This window comes from Solanum stenotomum, chromosome 2 (assembly GCF_019186545.1).
Source record: "Solanum stenotomum isolate F172 chromosome 2, ASM1918654v1, whole genome shotgun sequence".
Taxonomy (NCBI): Eukaryota; Viridiplantae; Streptophyta; class Magnoliopsida; order Solanales; family Solanaceae; genus Solanum; species Solanum stenotomum.
In genome coordinates, this window is record NC_064283.1 from 28,192,039 (window position 1) to 28,210,709 (window position 18,671).

At 33.3% G+C, this 18,671-nt stretch overlaps 1 protein-coding gene across 1 annotated transcript; it reads left to right on the top strand.

Annotated features, from left to right (window-relative positions):
* The first annotated feature begins 5,301 nt into the window (after positions 1-5,301).
* On the top strand, positions 5,302-18,564 carry LOC125856631 (lysine-specific demethylase JMJ25-like). The gene is made up of 13 exons (XM_049536220.1): positions 5,302-6,085; positions 6,183-6,298; positions 6,602-6,701; positions 6,797-6,938; positions 7,291-7,354; positions 7,438-8,269; positions 9,976-10,305; positions 10,647-11,210; positions 14,047-14,119; positions 14,221-14,306; positions 16,902-17,021; positions 17,499-17,560; positions 18,210-18,564. The coding sequence occupies exons 1-13, from the start codon at positions 5,333-5,335 to the stop codon at positions 18,283-18,285; spliced, it is 3,318 nt and encodes a 1,105-aa protein (XP_049392177.1). The 5' UTR covers positions 5,302-5,332; the 3' UTR covers positions 18,286-18,564.
* Positions 18,565-18,671: the final 107 nt, after the last annotated feature.

Genomic DNA, 18,671 nt, shown 5'->3' on the forward strand with positions numbered 1-18,671 from the left:
CTCATTTTCTGATCTCAATTCGACTAATATCAATTCTTTTTCTCAATTTCTCTTTAGATTCAGTTACCCAATACATGAACACAAGAATCTACCCAAAACAACTCTTAAAATTGATAGATTATCTCAAGAAATCATCAATCCCATCCTAATTCAAGAACGAAAGTAAATTCAAGAACACTAATCAAAAACATCAAACCTTCAACTTTTTAGGACGAAATTACGCTAAAATTAACATGATTGGTGTGTGGATGAACGAACTCAATGCTATGTGAACTCACATACCTCTTTAGGGATCAACCCTTGGCGAAACGATTCTCGATTCTGCAAGAAACTTCCAAGAACGCCTTGAATTTTCTCCTTTCTCCTCTTTTTGAACTATTCTCAAAAACCTAGGCGTATATTGGTTTGGGAAAACTGAACCAAATTAGTTTAGACCCCTAATTACTAAAAATGAATTAACTTGATTGGGTAAGGAAAAGACCAAAATACCCCTCTTAAATCCAAGTAACTTTTCTTAATTGAACAGCCCGACTTCAAACAATCATATCTCCCTCATACGAGCTCTAAAATAAGCAAATTTAGTGGCGTTGGAAAGAGGATTCCAAGACCTTTCATTTGATATCTTATAGGCTACCTAACTCATCTTGTACTGAAAGTTATGACCATTTGAATTTGACCCAAAAGTCATATCATAAGCTTAACTTGCAAAATTTCAGGTTTTGCTATTTCCAATTTAGTTCTTTCAAATACCGAGGTGTTACAATATCTTTCTAATTATGTTCAGTTATCATGATTTACGAGCTACTCAGTATTTATCAGTTGTTAGTATGATTCAATAGTATCAGAGTACACTGTTTTAAGATTTATACATGTTTTCATTGGGAGAATACTTAACACCGAGTGAGATTTTAGGATGAAGATTTTCGCTTAGTGTCCGTGGACCTTTAGTAGCAATTTCTAAGTCCCAGAACTACGTGACACCGTATGATTAGTCTTTATGAACTTTAGCTAGTGGATCCATCTTATCTCATATATAATGATCCCCCACCTTGGCAAGAACTCTCTTTTTTCAGTGTAGGAGTAATTTACTGAACTCCATGTAGTAGCTCACATGGTTTATGTCGTTTGTAGTATCTCCCATAGTTTAGTCTTTTAGATTATTATTTTGACCTTGAATTCAGTATCTATTAGGTGCATGTTTTACTACTTGGTCATTGCATTAGTTCATGTGTTTTAGTTTCATATTCAGTTTAGCATCTCCAATTCATCTTGTCCAGCTTTATATATTATCATGCATATCTCACATACTCAGTACATACAAAGTACTGATTGCATACCTCTTTAACTACTTCATGTAATGTAAATTTAGGTCTCAATCGGATCGCAACTTCAAGTCAGCAGATGATTAGTTCTCTTATGTCAAACACTCAAGTCAGATTGTAGTTCTAGTATTTTATTTCTAATTCACATGGATTAATTAAGTGGATAAGGAATCATGTTCGAGCTGAAGGCAGAGGCTTCATAGAGAGTCAATAACAATTGTTGTATTTAGTGTATTTCATTCCTGATTCTCTTTAGATTACATTTGTTGTATACAAAACTTTGTTCAGGAATATATTAAACTAGTGTTCCATAATTATGATTTCACTCAGTCATTTTAGTTCATTTACATGGTCATATTTGGTTGCTCATGACTATGCCAGTATCAAAGGTTAGCTTAAAGTCACTGTGACTCTAAGCACCATGTTACGACTAAGGATAGTTTCAGGTTATGACATGACCTTGCACCTAAGAAAACTAAAGTAGTTGGAGCATAAAGGGGGTGTTTGGATTGAATTTTCTAAAGTAGTTTATAACCTAAAAGTTAAAAGCCACAAACGCGTGTTTGAATTGACTTTTATTTTAAGTAACTTTAGACTTTTAAGCTCTTTTTAGTTTTAAAAATGCTTGAAAAACATAATAAGTGTTGTTAAGCACTTTTTAGGCTGAATAAGTAAAAAAAGGAGCCAATGACCAAAAATTGGGTGTTCCCACTTCTGTTTGGATGAACTAATTAAAAGTAACTTATAATTGGAAAAAAAAAGTCATAAGTAAAGGATACCCTACTTTTGATTTTTGACTAAAAGTGAGTGCTTGAAAACACTTTTTAACTTTTTCAAAAACCTCCAAAACTAAAGAAGTGTTTAAAAATAAAAAACACCTAAAAATAAACTAATTCAAATGGACCCGTTTGAATTAGGAGGTATTAATCAAAATAGTCCATGGATTAAAATTTAGTCCAACAAAAATATCTTTATTTAACCTAATCCATGGATTAGTTATACCTCATACAAGGTCTTATTTTAACCCTAGAAAAGGGAGGAATAACTAATCCAAGGTTTAACAATCCTTGGATAAGACCCCCAAATGACTAAACTATCCTCAAATATTTTTTCCTAATTATTTTTTTTGTAATTTAATGTTCATTTTTTTTTATTTATATGAGAATATTTATAAATATTCTTTTAAATTCTCCAAATTTGTTCCATGTAATTTGATGATTTCACAAACTAATATTTTTTTCTCCGTGTTTGATTTGTTATATTAGGTTGATTTAGTTTCTTTTTTTTTGTAAATGTAGTTCGTCCATTGACCACTTGAACTATTCGTTTTTTTTTTAAATAAGCTTCATATATTTGAACAATTTAAGTAGCCTTAAATCTATGTTAAGTTTAATATATATTTGACCAACAAAAAAATAGAAATATACCGTGCTATCAATGATGTCTATAGTGACATATCACACCTCAATAATAATAATAATAATATTTTTCTATATTTTAGTATTTAACTTGACTAGTTAAATGAAATATAAAATCTCATAATAACTCAAGGGTATAATAGGAAAGAAACTTTTTCTAGAGTTTTAAACCAAACATAAGATTAGGTGGGAAACAATGAACCAAACACTTGATAAAAACTAATCATTGCATTAATAAACTCTACATTACTAATCCTTGTATTACTAATTCATGCGTTAGTAATCCCTGCATTATACATCTTTGTACCAAACGACTCCTTATAGCTTTAAGCTTATAAGCTACTTCAGAAAAGACAATTCAACCACTCTTAAGTTGGGACTATCCAACTTTTGGATTTTAGTTTATTTTTATAATTTTTCCACCTAAAAAAAATACTTAAAAGTATCTTTTGTCTTTTCCAAAAACATTCAAAAACAAAAGTCTTAAAAGCCAAAAACAACTGAAATAAGTGAATCCAAACTCAAGTATCTTTGTGATTTTTGTAATTTGTTTTGTGAACTTGCTTCGTACTTAAATTGTTTTTTTTCTAAAAAAGGAGCCGATTGGTTATGTTTATGTACTTGTCATTTTATTTCTCGACAAATAGAAACAAATTCTGAAGCAATTTACATTATGCTGTTTCTCACTTTTGAGATATTTTTACCATTTTCAGAAATAACATTACAATTTTGATTTTTTATTTTTACCATCTTCAAGAGCGAAATTGAATTAATGTTGGGGTTATATTAAATTAGGAAAAATTACATAATTACATGACTTAAAATAATATAAGTTTTAAAAGTTTCAATCATTTAAATTAATTATAAAAATCTCTTTTTCCTTCTCTCTCTTAACATTCAGATACTCTACTTCTATTAGATCCATTACAACTTTGTTTGTATACAATGTATCTGATACAAATATTATTATTGATACCTAACCCAATTATTTCAAATCTAAATCAGTATAAATTTGATTTATAGTTATGCATATGATACATAACTTATATATCTGATACTCTCTTTGTCCCTTTTTACTTGGTACACCCTAGTAAGAAAATATTGATTGCTCTAGTGAGTTTATCATTTTACCCCTATTAATTGATAAGATTCCAAATATCTTTACTCACTACATTTTTCAAAAAATATTAACTTAAAGTTAATAAATTGAAGGTATAATAAGTAAAAAACAAATTGTCATTTCTTAATTTGTCAAAAATGACAAATAAAAAGAATAAATTGAACAGGTAAAAAGGGACAGTGAGAGTAAATAACTATAGTATCATTTGCTATGTGTTAGACGGATGGGCAATGTATCCACAAGTTTTAAAAAATTCAAAATTATTATAATTTAAGAAAATTTTAAGATATGATTTGATTAGGGGCCATTTGGTTATGGGATAAACACAAAGCTAATACATGAATAGCTTTCATTATTCATATATAAATTTTATACCATGTTCAGTTTGTAAATAGGATAAAATTATTCACGTATTACTTTTATACAATGTTTGGTTGGTAAGTTTTTGAATGTTTAGTTGTCATTTTATTTCTCGAGAATTTAGAAACAAATTTTGAAGCAATTTACATTATGATATTTCTCACTTTTGAGATATTTTTATCATTTTCAGAAATGGCATTAAAAATATTTTTTTCATTCTCTCTTAACATTTGGATACATAACTCCACTTTTATTAGATATATTATAACTTTATTTATCTTGTATAAATATTATTATTAATAAATAATCCTAATTATTTCGAAACTAAATCAATATGAATCTGGTTAAGAGTTATGCATACATAAATTGTATATATGATACTCACTCTGTCCCTTTTTACTTGTCAAATTTTGATTTGATACACCTATTAAAAAAATATTGATTGCTATAATGAGTTTACCATTTTATCCTTATTAATAGGATTCTAAATACCTTTACTACTATTAATTTGATATTTATAAATTAAGGGTATAATAATTAAAAAAATAATTTTTTTTTTAATTTGTCAAAAATAACAAGGAAAAATGATAAGTAAAAAGCGACTGCGAAAATACATAACTTATGTATGCATCAGACGAATAAGCAATATATGGGTGAGTTGTAAGAAAAATTAGTAGAGTATACTAATAATTTAGAAAACCGTCAAAATATGATGTAATTAGTGGGTGCGTCAGCAGAGACTTGCCTTTTAGTATCTGTTTTTGTTAGATTAGATAGAAGTAGTAGTAGCAAGTTGAAAACAAAAAAGAATACCCGAATGAATATGGCACAGTGATCTAGAACTTGTCAGACGAAATCCTGTAAATTAGCATAGCGTGTAAGGCGGGACTTTTCGAAACTTTCCCCCCTAAAATTATATATCTCTCCCTCCACCCACAGTTTTTTCACTCTTCTTACCAAAACCCTAACCCCCCCAATACATACTAATCAGGTTTGATTACCTACCTATCCCTTTTTCTTTTGGGGGGCCAAAACGTCGATTTCAGAAAAAAGGGAGGATTGTATTGTAGTTAGTAGTACAAGGAATTTTGAGAAACTGCGATTTGGGTATTATGGAGGAAAGTATTGAAAAGAAGGTAAAGTTTGATTCTTTCGAGGAAACTATGGTGAAGAAGGACGATATTCAGGTAAAGTTTCAATCTTTGGAGGAAACTACTGTTGAGAAGAAGGGGGATATTCAGGTAAAGTTTCAATCTTTGGAGGATCTTAAAGTAGAAGAAGAGATGGTTTTGACTGAGGTTGTTAAACCAAAAAAGAAAAGGGGGAGACCACCCAACAAAAATAAGGGAAAACAAAAATTGGAGGAATCTGCAGGAAAAGAGACTTGTATTAAGAAAAGCAGGAATCTTGGTAGGAAAAAGAATGATGTCAATGAAAAAGAAGACGAAATTGATAGCAAGAGAGAAGAGGAAAAGATTGATTCTGATACAGTGAGTACTACTCATAGGCCAATGAGGTCGTCATGTAAAAAAGCTATTGAGAAGTTAAGTGAATATACTCAACAAATGAATGAATGGGATGCAGAAGACCGTAGTACTAGTAAGAAAAGAAGGGGTCAAGGCAGGAAGAGTGGCGTGAAAACAGAAGAAGAGAATGTTGATAGTGGTGAGAAAATTGCAAGTAAAAAACGTGGAATAATGAGTTCGAAAGAGAATGGTGGAGATTCTGATAGTAGAGAGGAGGAGGGTAATGGGAGTAAAAAACATAGGGCTGAGGAAGAAGACAAAGTCGAAGGATCAGAACCTGGAAGGCAAAGCAAAGATAATGCATCAAATCCCCGTGCTAGAAAGAGGAAGGATGAGAATGTAAAAAAAAATCTTGCTTTATTTGAAAATTTTATCATTTAATTTGTTCTTTACTAACCCCAAACGACCTTCATTCTGAAATTCAAAACATGGGCAGGGTAATGAGATTGTATCAAATATGTGTCATCAGTGCCAGAGGAATGACAAAGGAAGGGTTGTTCGCTGCACCAGCTGTAAAACAAAGCGATACTGCATTCCTTGCATAACCACATGGTACTGGAAACTTTTACTTGGTTGTGTTTGTTTGTCCGAATAACTTATATGAGATTTTAATTGTAAGTTGGACTTGTAAAGGCATAATACTCTGCTTCTTGTGGCTTTATTTGAGCAGTTTGTCTCTTGATGATATGTTTATATTGTCACAACTGATATGATGCAAAGCATGATGAACATTTTAACAACTCGAAGCATTATATGTTCAATCAATTTTGTTTAATATTGTCAACTTCAACACAAGTTATCATTCAATCATGTAGTTTTTCTCATGAGTGCATTTCCCTTTATGATCAATAATAGGTACCCTGGAATGCCCGAGGAAGCTTTTGCAGAGTCTTGTCCTGTTTGTCGCAAAAACTGTAATTGCAAAGCATGCTTGCGTTTGGATGGGCCAATAAGGGTTGAATTCTTTTGCTGTCCCACTATAATTAAGTTACAGTCTTATTTTGCAAGTTATCACTATGCAATATGCTCTTATGTTAAATCTTTTTGCAGGCTTTGAAGGACTCACAATGTGAGATAAGCGAAGAAGAGAAGTTTGAATATTCTAAATACATTTTGCAAAAACTTTTGCCTTTCCTGAGAAGATTTAGTACAGAGCAAGTGATGGAGAAGGATATTGAAGCTAAGATTCAAGGTTCTATTATCTTGTTTAGAAATAATGCCACAACAATTGTTTATATTTTTCAGTTGATAGGCCATATTTTTTTCATGTGGGCAACTGTAAGTGTGCATTTTAAAATCTGGTTAGGTAATATCTATTGCACAGTTAGAAAAGATAACAACATAGCCATTTTCCATATATCTGCAGTGTTGAGTTTGAATTGTCAAACAGGGAATGTGTTAATGTACTTTCTATTTCCCAAATAAGAAAACATAGTTTCAAGTAGTAGGTAGGGAGATACTAGCTTCTTCCAGGAAAAACTGTATGCCTAATGCATCTTCACTTGCTACCTGTTGTAACTAGAATTTCTTTTACATCTGGGCAGGGTTATCAGTGTCAGAGTTAGAGCTGAAGAAGGCGAAGTGTCATAAGAATGAGAGAATGTACTGGTGAGCATGAAGAGCCTCTTCTTTCCTTGCCAGTCCTGTAGAATGATGTTCAAATTAGCTAAATTGGGCAATCTTTTGTGCAGCAACAACTGCAAAACATCCATTTTTGATTTTCACAGGAACTGTTCTAGCTGTTCCTATGATCTATGCCTTACTTGTTGCCGGGAGCTTAGAGATGGTCACCTTAAGGGAGGTGATGAAGAAGTCATCGTGGAATTCGTTGACAAGGGGGTTGGTTATTTGCATGGTGATGTGAGGTGTGGTTCTTTATCAGATACCCGAACTTCAAGAAGGTCTAAATCTTCCAAGAAGATGGTTGAAAATGATTCGGTGGATGATGCCAGGTTTGCATTTGAAATGGAGCCTGGGGATAATGGAGGGCATCTGCAAGATAATTCTGGTGGTCCTGCTGGTGAATGGAAATCCAATGAAGATGGTAGAATCCCTTGTCCACCACAGAAGTTTGGTGGTTGTGGTAAGGGAATTTTAGATCTGAAGTGCCTGCTGAACAAGACAGAAGGTCTCTCTGAGTTGTTGGCAAGAGCTGAAGATATTGCCAAAATATTTGAATTGGAACGCATGCCTGAAATTTCTCAGGGACCATGCTGCTGTAGGAATTCAGTAAATGAAAATGATATCCAGAAAAGCAAAATGTGTAAAACAGTATCTCATGATGGGTGTGATGACAACTATTTATACTGCCCAGCAGCTAAAGATCTTCAGCAGGAGGATCTGAAGCATTTCCAATGTCACTGGCTGAAAGGTGAGCCTGTGATTGTCCGCAATGTGCTTGAGACTGCGACAGGGTTAAGCTGGGAGCCCATGGTTATGTGGCGAGCCTGTCGCCAGATAAAGAACTTAAACCACCCTCTTCTTTTGGATGTCGTTGCCATCAATTGCTTAGATTGGTGTGAGGTGAGTTTTAATACTTGCTAGTCACACATTCATTAACATTTTCTCCTTTTCAAGTAATTCTACTTGTCTTAGTAATCCTTAGTTTTATTTACCATTTTGGCCTTCTTCCTAAAGCCATCAGTTGTGGATTTTTTAGTTCTTTGTTTGTCGAGACCATTAAACATTGCAGCTAAAATTTAGCAAAATTTTACTTTCAGAATAATATCAAATATTTATTCTATAAGTGCAGTACAACAGTTTTTTTTTAAATCTTGCTTAGACTTTATATAGTAACAGATTGAAGTACCTATCAGTTTAAAGTTTATATCAATATCTAAGAACATAATGCTTAATACAGTGTGTATTACTATGATTTCAACCCTGTTAGTGTGTTTAGGTTAAATCAACTTGATGGTTGTGATTTGTAGAGTGGGAGTAGGTTCCAAGTATCTCTTTGAATGTATTCCTATTGGATTATTTATCCTTTCTTAGTTACTTATCTTATTATTGATAAGCAACTTTTACTCTATTTTGTTTTTGTTGAACTAGTTTCAAAAAACAATTTAATCGAGTACCTAATTCTATTAATTGAGGATAATGTTGCTTTTATCTGGTATGTTCTTTTAAGGGCTGTGTAAATCAATAGATTGGTTCATTTACATTGTCAGCCGGAGTTCTGTTTAGAAGAATAACTTGATTAATGTTTGTTATAATATCAGAAGTTCTTTTTTTAATTTCAAATCTTGTGGAAAACTCCTCTAGCCACATATATATGGTGACTTACAAGTGATATTCAAATAATTAAGGATGTTTCGGTCAGATAATAAAAATCATGGTTCTTTGAGTAGAAGTGAAATCAATTTGAATGGGATTGAAGAAGTATGAAAGGAAACATTAATTTGTTAATACATTTTGCTATGTAGTGCACAGCTAGCAGCAATCTCAACAATTTCAGACCAAGAAGTGAAGTAGTGTGTACAATTGCTAGACCAATGCTTTATCTTTTACCATTTGTTGTTAAGAAATGGAAAACTGTGTCGGTACATGCGTTTTTTTGTGTTTCTATTTTTTTTGTGCGGCAAGTGTTTTTTGTTTCATTTTTTATATGTTTTTATCTTTTAATTTTTGTAATTTGAAATCAACCCAAACTATTCATGTCTCCTTTTTCTTGAAAATAATAGCTCAATGCGATTTCCCATTGACCATGTGGAATTTTAGGTTTACTGGAGCCAGTGATGTTCAATGTTTTAGCAATGTTTTTTTTTTCTTGTTTTTTGTTTCATTTTATTTGTGTTATTATCTTTTAATTCTTGTATTTTGACATCAACACAAACTATTCATGTCACCTTTTCTTGAAAATAATAATAATAGCTCAATGTGATTTCCCAAACACCATATAGAATTTCAGGTTTACTGGAGCCAGTGATGTTCAATGTTTTAATAATGCTTTTCTTTCTCGTTTTTTGTTTCATTTTATTTGTGTTATTATCTTTTAATTCTTGTAATTTGACATCAACCCAAACTATTCATGTCACCTTTTCTTGAAAATAATAATAATAGCTCAATGTGATTTCCCAAAGACCATGTAGAATTTCAGGTTTATTGGAGCCAGTGATAATGTTTTAACAATGATTTTTTTCTCCATTTTAGTTTCTGAAGTTAGTTATTTGCTGTTGAAGTGATTCTAGGTGTGATGGATAATTTTGTTATTTCTTGGATGATTACAGGTAGAAGTTAACATTCATCAGTTTTTTAAGGGATATTTGGAAGGTCGAACTGATAGTGCTGGCTGGCCCCAGATTCTGAAGTTGAAAGATTGGCCTCCATCTGATTTATTCGATGAGCGATTACCTCGTCATGGTGCGGAGTTTGTTAGAAGCTTGCCTTTTCAAGAGTACACAAATCCACAAAATGGCTTCCTGAATCTTGCTGTCAAACTGCCACCCGATTCGTTGAAGCCTGACATGGGACCAAAGACATATATTGCTTATGGAGTACGACAGGAGCTAGGGCGTGGAGACTCTGTGACTAAGCTGCATTGTGATATGTCTGATGCGGTATACCTTGTTTTTTATCCATTCTTTTTTCATGCGTATTATTTTCTATTTTGTTTTGCATACTATTCTCCCTTGGGCACAGTTGGGATATTTCTTGAAGAATGTGGACATTCATGCCATGCAGTTTATTTGCAACTCTGTAACTGTGATTTCATTAAGCTAATAGAAGCAGGCAAGCTGGTTCTACATGTTTCCCTGTCAAAAAAGAAAAAGAAAAATGGAAGTCCTGAACATGGAATGAACTGTTGATTATTGTGTTCACCAATAAAAGATGGATTTCTTAAGTTGTTTGGTTTCCTCTTTTAAATATATCTAATATCTACTTCAAAATTGTTTTGTAGGTGAATGTGTTGACACATACTCAAGCAATAAACCTGACGCCTGACCAGCTTTCAGTAATGGAAGAAGTGAAAAAAAAACATGCTGAACAAGATAAAACTGAACTTCAGATGGTTGAGGACGAGAAAAAATGCAAAAATGAAGCATTATCTGAGTTGATTGATGACCACTCTGTGCACAGTGACAGATGTAGCAGAAGAGATGAAGGAAAAACTGAACATTTTGAAGTTCAAAGCTTGAGTTGTGAACCAGATTGTGGCAATCATTCAATTATTCCATCTGCTTCTTGTGTCGAACCAGAGGGAGATACTGGTTCTGATATGGTAATAAATGGTGCAATCAATTCTACTAGCTATTGTGAAGCAAGCGGAGGAATTAAAATTGATAATGATAAAAATGACGAGTGCAAAGATAACCCAGTGTTCGAAAAAAATGAAGTATTTGAGGATATGGAAGGCGGTGCACTCTGGGACATCTTTAGAAGGCAAGATGTTGCTAAGTTGGAGGAATATCTTTTGAAGCACTTCAAGGAATTCAGACATATCTACTGTTGCCCGGTCCCACAGGTATTAATAAAACTTGCTATGGTTTCTACTTCTACAAGTGCAAGGTGGTTTTTAAATTTTTTATATATATATGTGTGTGTGTGTATCTATATATATATATATATATAAGCTGGGGTGGGGGTAATCCTTTATCGTTTGTTCACATGTACCAGAACTCTGCAACTTGACTTTGAGATATTAACAATTACCTGTAGTTAGATGAAAAGAGCCTAAATAATATGCAGTTTCAGCAAGAAAGCCAAAAAGTTAGAGACTTAAGTTCCTTAATTAATGTGCTGAAAATATTCTTTCAGATATCTAATACTTCCTAAAATGTCTAGATTTGACTTGACATGAAATGTAAGAAAGAAAAAAGAAGACTATTGAATCTTGTGGTCTTAAACTAAAGATGTGTAAAATGTATCAAAGTGCCCTTTAATCTTGTAGTGTTAAACATGTCATGTGGAAAGTTAGAAGTGAGTTGCCAAAAAGGAAAGAAGCATTCTTTTTGTGCCGCATCGAAAAGGAAAGTAAGACAAACAAAAACAAATTAAAACAGAGGGAGTAAGAGAGTGCTTCAACCAACAGCCCAGACATGCTCCTTTCTATCACTTTTTTAACTGATTCCTTATGTTATTTACCTGTACATGACATTGAACTGCAATTACTTTTGTTTTTTTTGTATATGCAACTTAGTGGTCTGGCCAGGGATCTATTGGAAACCACCTCTCTACCTCTGAGGTAGAAGTAAGGTCATGTACATTCTACCCTCCCTAGACCCCACTTTGTAGGATTTTGATATGTTGTTTTTGCAGCTTAGTAGTCTGCTTGCTCACCTTGGAGACAACATCCTATCATTTTACATCATGTGATATTACATTTTGGGCAAGGATTTTCAATATGGGACATCAATTTTTCCAAGATGAAACCGTAATTCCAAGTCTTCCAATTTGTCTTCTAATTCTTTATTAGAGGGGGTGGGATGGTTTTGGAACTCAATCATTCAATGTTTGGGCGAGGAAACAATTTATGACATTGTTTTGATATTGGAATCCCTCAATGTGAAGTTTGGTTTTAGCCTTTATGACATTTATGATGAAAATGCTTTTAGTTGATCTTGGCTTTGTAGTAAATGTATATTCTTTCACGATTAAAAACGAAAAGAGAATGTTTATCATTTCATTTTTTCCAAGGTTAAAATTTATTAATTGCCTTTGTTTGGGTCATATATGCTTTAATATGTTTATCTAAAAAAAAAGCTTTAATATGAACATTTTTAGTGGGGACCCCATGATGTGATTTAATGGTCGATGAAGTGGGCACTAACCTTAGGGATTAGGGTTCAAATCCTAGCGGAGACAAAACATTAGAAGGTTTGTTCTCATTTGCTTAAGTATTGGTGGTTAGAGTTACTTGGTATGTGTTAGTGGGTGGTAGTAGGTACTCGATGGAATAATTGAGGTATGCAAAGGTTGCTCAACACCACAATTGTTAACAACAACAACAATGATAGGACTTCAAAATGAAGTGTTGCTCTATTTTACATTTGGTGTACATAGTTTTTATTAGCTCAAATAGAAGACATCTTTGATGTTCTAGATTGTTTATATGCAACTTATATAGTTTTCAACTTTTGATAGATTGTAATACTCTTGAAGGGGAACTACACTTTTGATTGTAGTATACTTGTGGATATATAGAGTAAGGTTATTAGTTTTAAAAAAACAATACATAGGTGGTGTAACTTCACAAGTCAGGTCTAGGTAGGATATAGTGTACACATACCTTACCGCTATGTCATAGAGATGTAGAGGTTGTTTCTGATAGATCCTTAACTTAAAATAAAGCAAGTCAAAGCAATCTAAAAAAGAGGTACAAAAATCAGAGCAGTAATATTAACATAATAATGTGCAATGGGAGCAACACAATACATAATAGAAAGAATAGTAATACAAACAAATTAATGCTTAATTGAAGCACAAAAACATAGAAACTATGAGAATAGTGCTAATACCATCGGTAAGAAAGAAGATCCAAGTACTACCACCAATTCTATCCAATAGGTAAGCGTGCAAGCAAGAGAAACAATTATCGTCTTATCTTCTACCATGACTTGCAACCTCCAAACCCTCCTATCCAAAAGATATATCCTTTGTAAGCTCTAGATGTGCCATGTCCTGGCTAATTGCGTCACCCCAATACTTCTTTGGCCTGCCTCTATCTCTCCTGATGCCCGCTATTGCCAACCTCCCAACACCTCCTCATTGGGGCATCTACACTTCTCTTCGCATGCCTAAATCAACTCAAGCTTGGTCCTCTCATTTTATCCATCACTGAGGCCTCACCTACCTTGTCTTGGATATTTTCGTTCCTAATCTTATCTCACTTAGTATGCCCATACATCCACTCCAACATTCTCATCTCCGCAACTTTCATCTTTTGAACATGTGAGTTATTGACCAATCAACACTTGGTTCCATACAACATAGTTAGTCTCACCACCACTCTTTAAAACTTACTCTTTAACTTTTGGGTGGGGGGGGGGGGACCACAATTATTAAAAATATAAAACACGCTTATACTTAATTCTTTATGCTTATTGTTTTGCTATGTTTGGAGGAGAGCCTTGGAACAACGATAAAGTTATTTTCATGTCACCTTAGGTCATTGTTTCGAACCGCGTAAGTAGCCACTAATTCTTGCATTGGGTAGATTGTCTACATCACACTCTTTGAGGTGCAACCCTTTTTCGGACCCTGCTAATGCTAAAGGCTTTGTGCACTGATCCCACTTCTTTAAAAAAAATATGTTTTGCTATGTTTCCTATAACTGCTAACTTTTTGGTCTTGTAATGTAGGTTATTCACCCTATACATGATCAAACATTTTACTTGACTGAGGATCACAAAAGGAAGCTTAAGAAAGAGTATGGTTAGTGTTCATATATGAGCTCTTAAGTTTTCACTATTCAATAGTTAAAACTCTTTACTTGTTCCTACTGACAGTTTTTATATTTATTATGTATTTTACAGGAGTTGAACCATGGACCTTTGTTCAAAAATTGGGAGATGCAGTTTTTATACCTGCAGGCTGTCCTCATCAAGTTAGAAACTTGAAGGTGCAGTTACTCGCCAACCTCTCTCTCTCTCTCTCATACACACACCCACACACATATTCCTCTTGATTTAAGACTTCTAGTTAATATTTGAAGCTATACTAACATATATGTTATGCAATCCCTAGAGGATGTGAAGGTCTGAAGGATAAATTATCATGTTTAAATACTAATGTATCCTTGGTATGTATTAGGATGAGCAGATGTTGCGATGGTATATTCAAGTATTTGATTAAATTATAGTGTGCAGGAAAACTCATCAAAACATCTTTAGGACTTAGTTGTAGTAGGCATGTCTTTTGCTCCAATGTTTATTTGCAAATAGGTTGTGAGCTATATAATTGAGACATCTTGCAAATTGTTGGTTAATTAGGTACTTATTGAAATACTGTTAAAGATTATCAGTGTAGGCTGATTTATTCTTGGTTTTAATCAAAGATTCAGGATCCTAAAACCGAGAACCAAATTGAATATCAAAGTTCTAAAGAAAATATTGAACCAAAGAACTAAATTAATATGGTCTGGTCCTGTTTTTCAGTTTTTTGTCCCACCATATAATAATAACCCTAAGTAGCCACCCCACCAAATTTCCTCTGCTTAGCATGTTGCACTTATTCTACAATCAGCCGTATAGAAATGTAACATTCATTTCGGAATGTACTAATAAGGAAATAATATCATATAAATTGCAATAGCAGAAGTACTATTTAGGTCATAGTTTTGCTCAAACCTATGACCTAGGTCACAAGTCTTTCAAACTGTCACTTGAACTAAGCTCGGGAAGCTTCTATTTTCTAATTATTTATAAAGCAAACACTTTATTCAATGACTTCTAAGATTTGATGCTTTTTATAGAGAAGCAAATTGTTTGGCAAACTCTTACTTGTTGTATATATCAACAAACAACCTTTTCCTCGTGAAATCAATATATTACTACTTTCATCAAATAATTTTTATCACTTCTCATGTCCAGACTTTTAGGAACTTCTCTTTTTTTGGTGTTCAAGATAATCTTGTATACATAACATTTGTGTATAAAGGGGATCATTGGTGGGAATGGTTCAGGCATTTTGTCGAACAACAGGATCTGCAAATTCTTGTTGGGGGCAGGGAGTGGATTATAATTGCTATACTACTAGTGCAGGATCAGTTTGTGCTGCCTATGCTTACTTTATTCCTCAAATGGACATTGGAAGTACATTATCGAATAAAGCCAAAGATGTGCTTCTTGTACCTCTAACCTTTAGTGGAGAGCCAGAGCACTTCATTGTTTAGGTTTTTTATTTATTTTTAATGCTATACAAAGGCGTAATCAACCTCATGAAAATGCTTAGTGAACTAGGTTTGATTAGGTTACCTCTGAGTTAGTAAACTTGTACTTCACATTAAAAATATCTTGGCGCACTTTCTTGCCAAATCTTCTAAAAGAATTGAATTAGAAAAAACTAAATTGGATTGAACTAATTTTGGTTCGATAATGCACTGGTGAGGAACTGAAAACCAAAAAACCGAAAGCCCGCCCCTAGTATATTAATACTTAACCACCATTTGAAATGTAATTGAGAAATAACCACTTTTTAAGGGGAACATAAAATATGGACAATAATACCCTGAGTGAAAATACGGAGAAACTTATGCTCATAGTGCTCGAGTTAAAAAATTTAAAGTGAAATTCCAACAAAATGTGCTTGAGTTTGTACTTGAGGACAAAATCCTTTAGTTCTTAGTTGTAAAAGCACAAATTCTAGTTCTCTTTCCTCGAGTTATCAGCTATAGAACCACAAACCTTGAGTTCTCACTTGTTGAAAAACACCATAATATAGTTCTTGAGTTATTAGTTATAGGACTATGAACTCCATTACTTTTTTCTCGAGTTCTCAATTGTAGGACCATACGCTTCCAACTCTTATTTCTTGAGTTTTAAGTTGTAGATTGCAAACTTTAGAACTCCTCTCGTTGAGTTCTCAATTGTAGAATCATGAGTTAACACTTCTTTGTCAAAGTTTTTATTCTCTATTTGAGAATGAAGCAATCAACCATCTCTTAAAGACAAGTATGCTAGTTACTCTGACATTTATTGGCTTTCATATACTTTGTAGTTACTAACTTTCATATACTTTGTAGTAGTTACGAACTTTTATATACTTTGTTTGTAGTTACTACTTACTACAATGATATGATTAAAGCTTCAGCCTTCTTAAAGTATTCTTCATATGAAGTTGGTTTGCTTTGGCAATCACTTGTAAATTTATGTGGTGCTCTTCATACGCTTTTCACCTTTTAACAATGTGGTGCTCTATATTAGCAACATTTATCAGTACTCTTTCTAGCTGCATTTGTATTCTTTTCAAAATGCTGGGTATGCTCATCATTCATTGACAAAGTATGACTTCTGTTTAGTAGTTTCTGCTGATCTTGATCTGCAACTTGATTGATTGTTTTTATCTTTATCTGAGTGAAATTCTTTTAATACATTTACTGTCTTTGTCTGGTTGGTAGTATTTACTTCCCTATGCTGTTGGATACTTGGACTGACACTGTGTAGGAAGTTTAAAAGCTTGATGTTGACTTACAAGTACTTGCATCTTTGTGTAACAGTCCTGTATTAAGGTTGCTCTTGACTTTGTGTCTCCCGAAAATCTTCATGAGTGCATCCGTCTGACTGAAGAGTTCCGCACTCTTCCCCAAAATCACAGAGCCAAGGAGGACAAGTTGGAGGTATGTCTAATTAGATAAGGAGTTTGGGTTCTTTGCTTCTATTTGTTCAGGAGTGCTTATAGTATTTTTTTGAAGGGATGATTATGGTAGATTGGTTGTGTGGTCATTGGTGTTTTTTTTTTTGAAGGGATGATTATGGTAGTTTGGCTTTCTTTAGCTTTCCAGAGTTTGGATGTTTTATACCATTAAAAAGTGACAATGAGTTGAATCCTGCATTTGAGGAGAAGGTGTGAACCAGATGAATATAGCAGTAATCTTATCATTAATTGTTCGTTGACATATGGTCATATTTTAATTATGGAAAAATTGTTTTGATCTGTTTTTATTTGTTCATGTGGGATGTCTTTGGATAGTAAGCTGCTTGGATTATTGGTTTAACTGTAGCATTTCTTTTCTCAAAAAAATGTGGAACGTCTTTGGAGAATTTTGTATTTTTTGTGTGTTAAGGTTTTCTTGGTGGTTGCTTAATTGTGACAGGTGAAGAAAATGAGCATTTGTGCAGTGAGACAAGCTCTAAATAAATTGGAAGGACTTTCAAAGTAGGTCTCATCAACTCTAGCTTCTCGTTTTGTCTCTATTCACCTCTAATAACCCTGTTCCTGTGAACTTTTCGCATATTTTATGATTCCGTACTTTTCATTATGATTCTATAGTAAGTAATCTACATGTAAATATTATTTCTTGGTGCTGAAATTTTCAAGTATGGGCTGGCCAACCACCCAGCAGCTGGATAGTTTATCAAGTGAGTTCATATCATGAAATCAAAATGCCCTGTCAACCACATTCTGATTTCTAAGTTAAATCTAGGTTCTGTTCTTTGTTATTCATTACATGCCTTTAAACTTTTGCGGGAAGAACTATATCTTCAGTTTCATGGGTATAACAGTGGAGTTTTAGTTCTTACTCACAGAATAAAAAATGTTGTCTCGCTTCCAAGCTATAATAGTTATTTGCAATTACTTTTAGATTTCAATGATCACCAACTGTGACAATTAGTGGCAGAGCCAGGAATTTTACCAACAATATTAAGAAAGTAGACACAAGTAGAAAATAAGATTAGTCAATATATTGTATATAGACTTGAAACTAAAGTAGACTTAGCTAATTACTATAATTTTCCCCGTAGGTATTGTATTTTTGTGTAGATATCATGGTGCATTATGACTAATTTTGTACCTTGAATTATAGGGATTCAACTGGCAAGAATGAGAAAAAAAAGCATAAAGTTGTGAAAGATGATAGAGAACATTCAGGAGAAGATTAGAATGGGATTTGGCAGGATTTTGAAGATGACAAGATTCAGCAGGACATTTCAGTAGCTGGAAGGAGGGAATGACAAAGGCTCTAATTGTGAAAAATCACTTTTTGGATTATGAATATATAGAATTATTCTATCATTTTTTGTTCAGTTTCTGGGGCAGCCATCTATGTGCATCTTTTTTGTCTAGCTGGTACTTGGATGGTAACAGAAATACTGTAAGCCTGATGTTCACTGTCTTAATACCTCCTTCAATGTAATATAATGTCATTCATTACTCTTCTATTAGAGATCACATTAGCGTGCTCTTGGAAATGGGTTGAGTAGACGTTTGTCATGCTGCATTCGTTTTAGATAGATATTAGGCTTCGTTTCCGGCTTCAAATTAGTGC

Bases quoted from the DNA above. Each gene is read 5' to 3' on its own strand.
- LOC125856631 (XM_049536220.1), top strand. From the start codon at position 5,333: ATGGAGGAAAGTATTGAAAAGAAGGTAAAGTTTGATTCTTTCGAGGAA. The intron at 6,086-6,182 runs GTAAAAAAAAAT...AAACATGGGCAG, and splicing joins GAAAGAGGAAGGATGAGAAT to GGTAATGAGATTGTATCAAA. The intron at 14,120-14,220 runs GTTAGTGTTCAT...TGTATTTTACAG, and splicing joins GAAGCTTAAGAAAGAGTATG to GAGTTGAACCATGGACCTTT.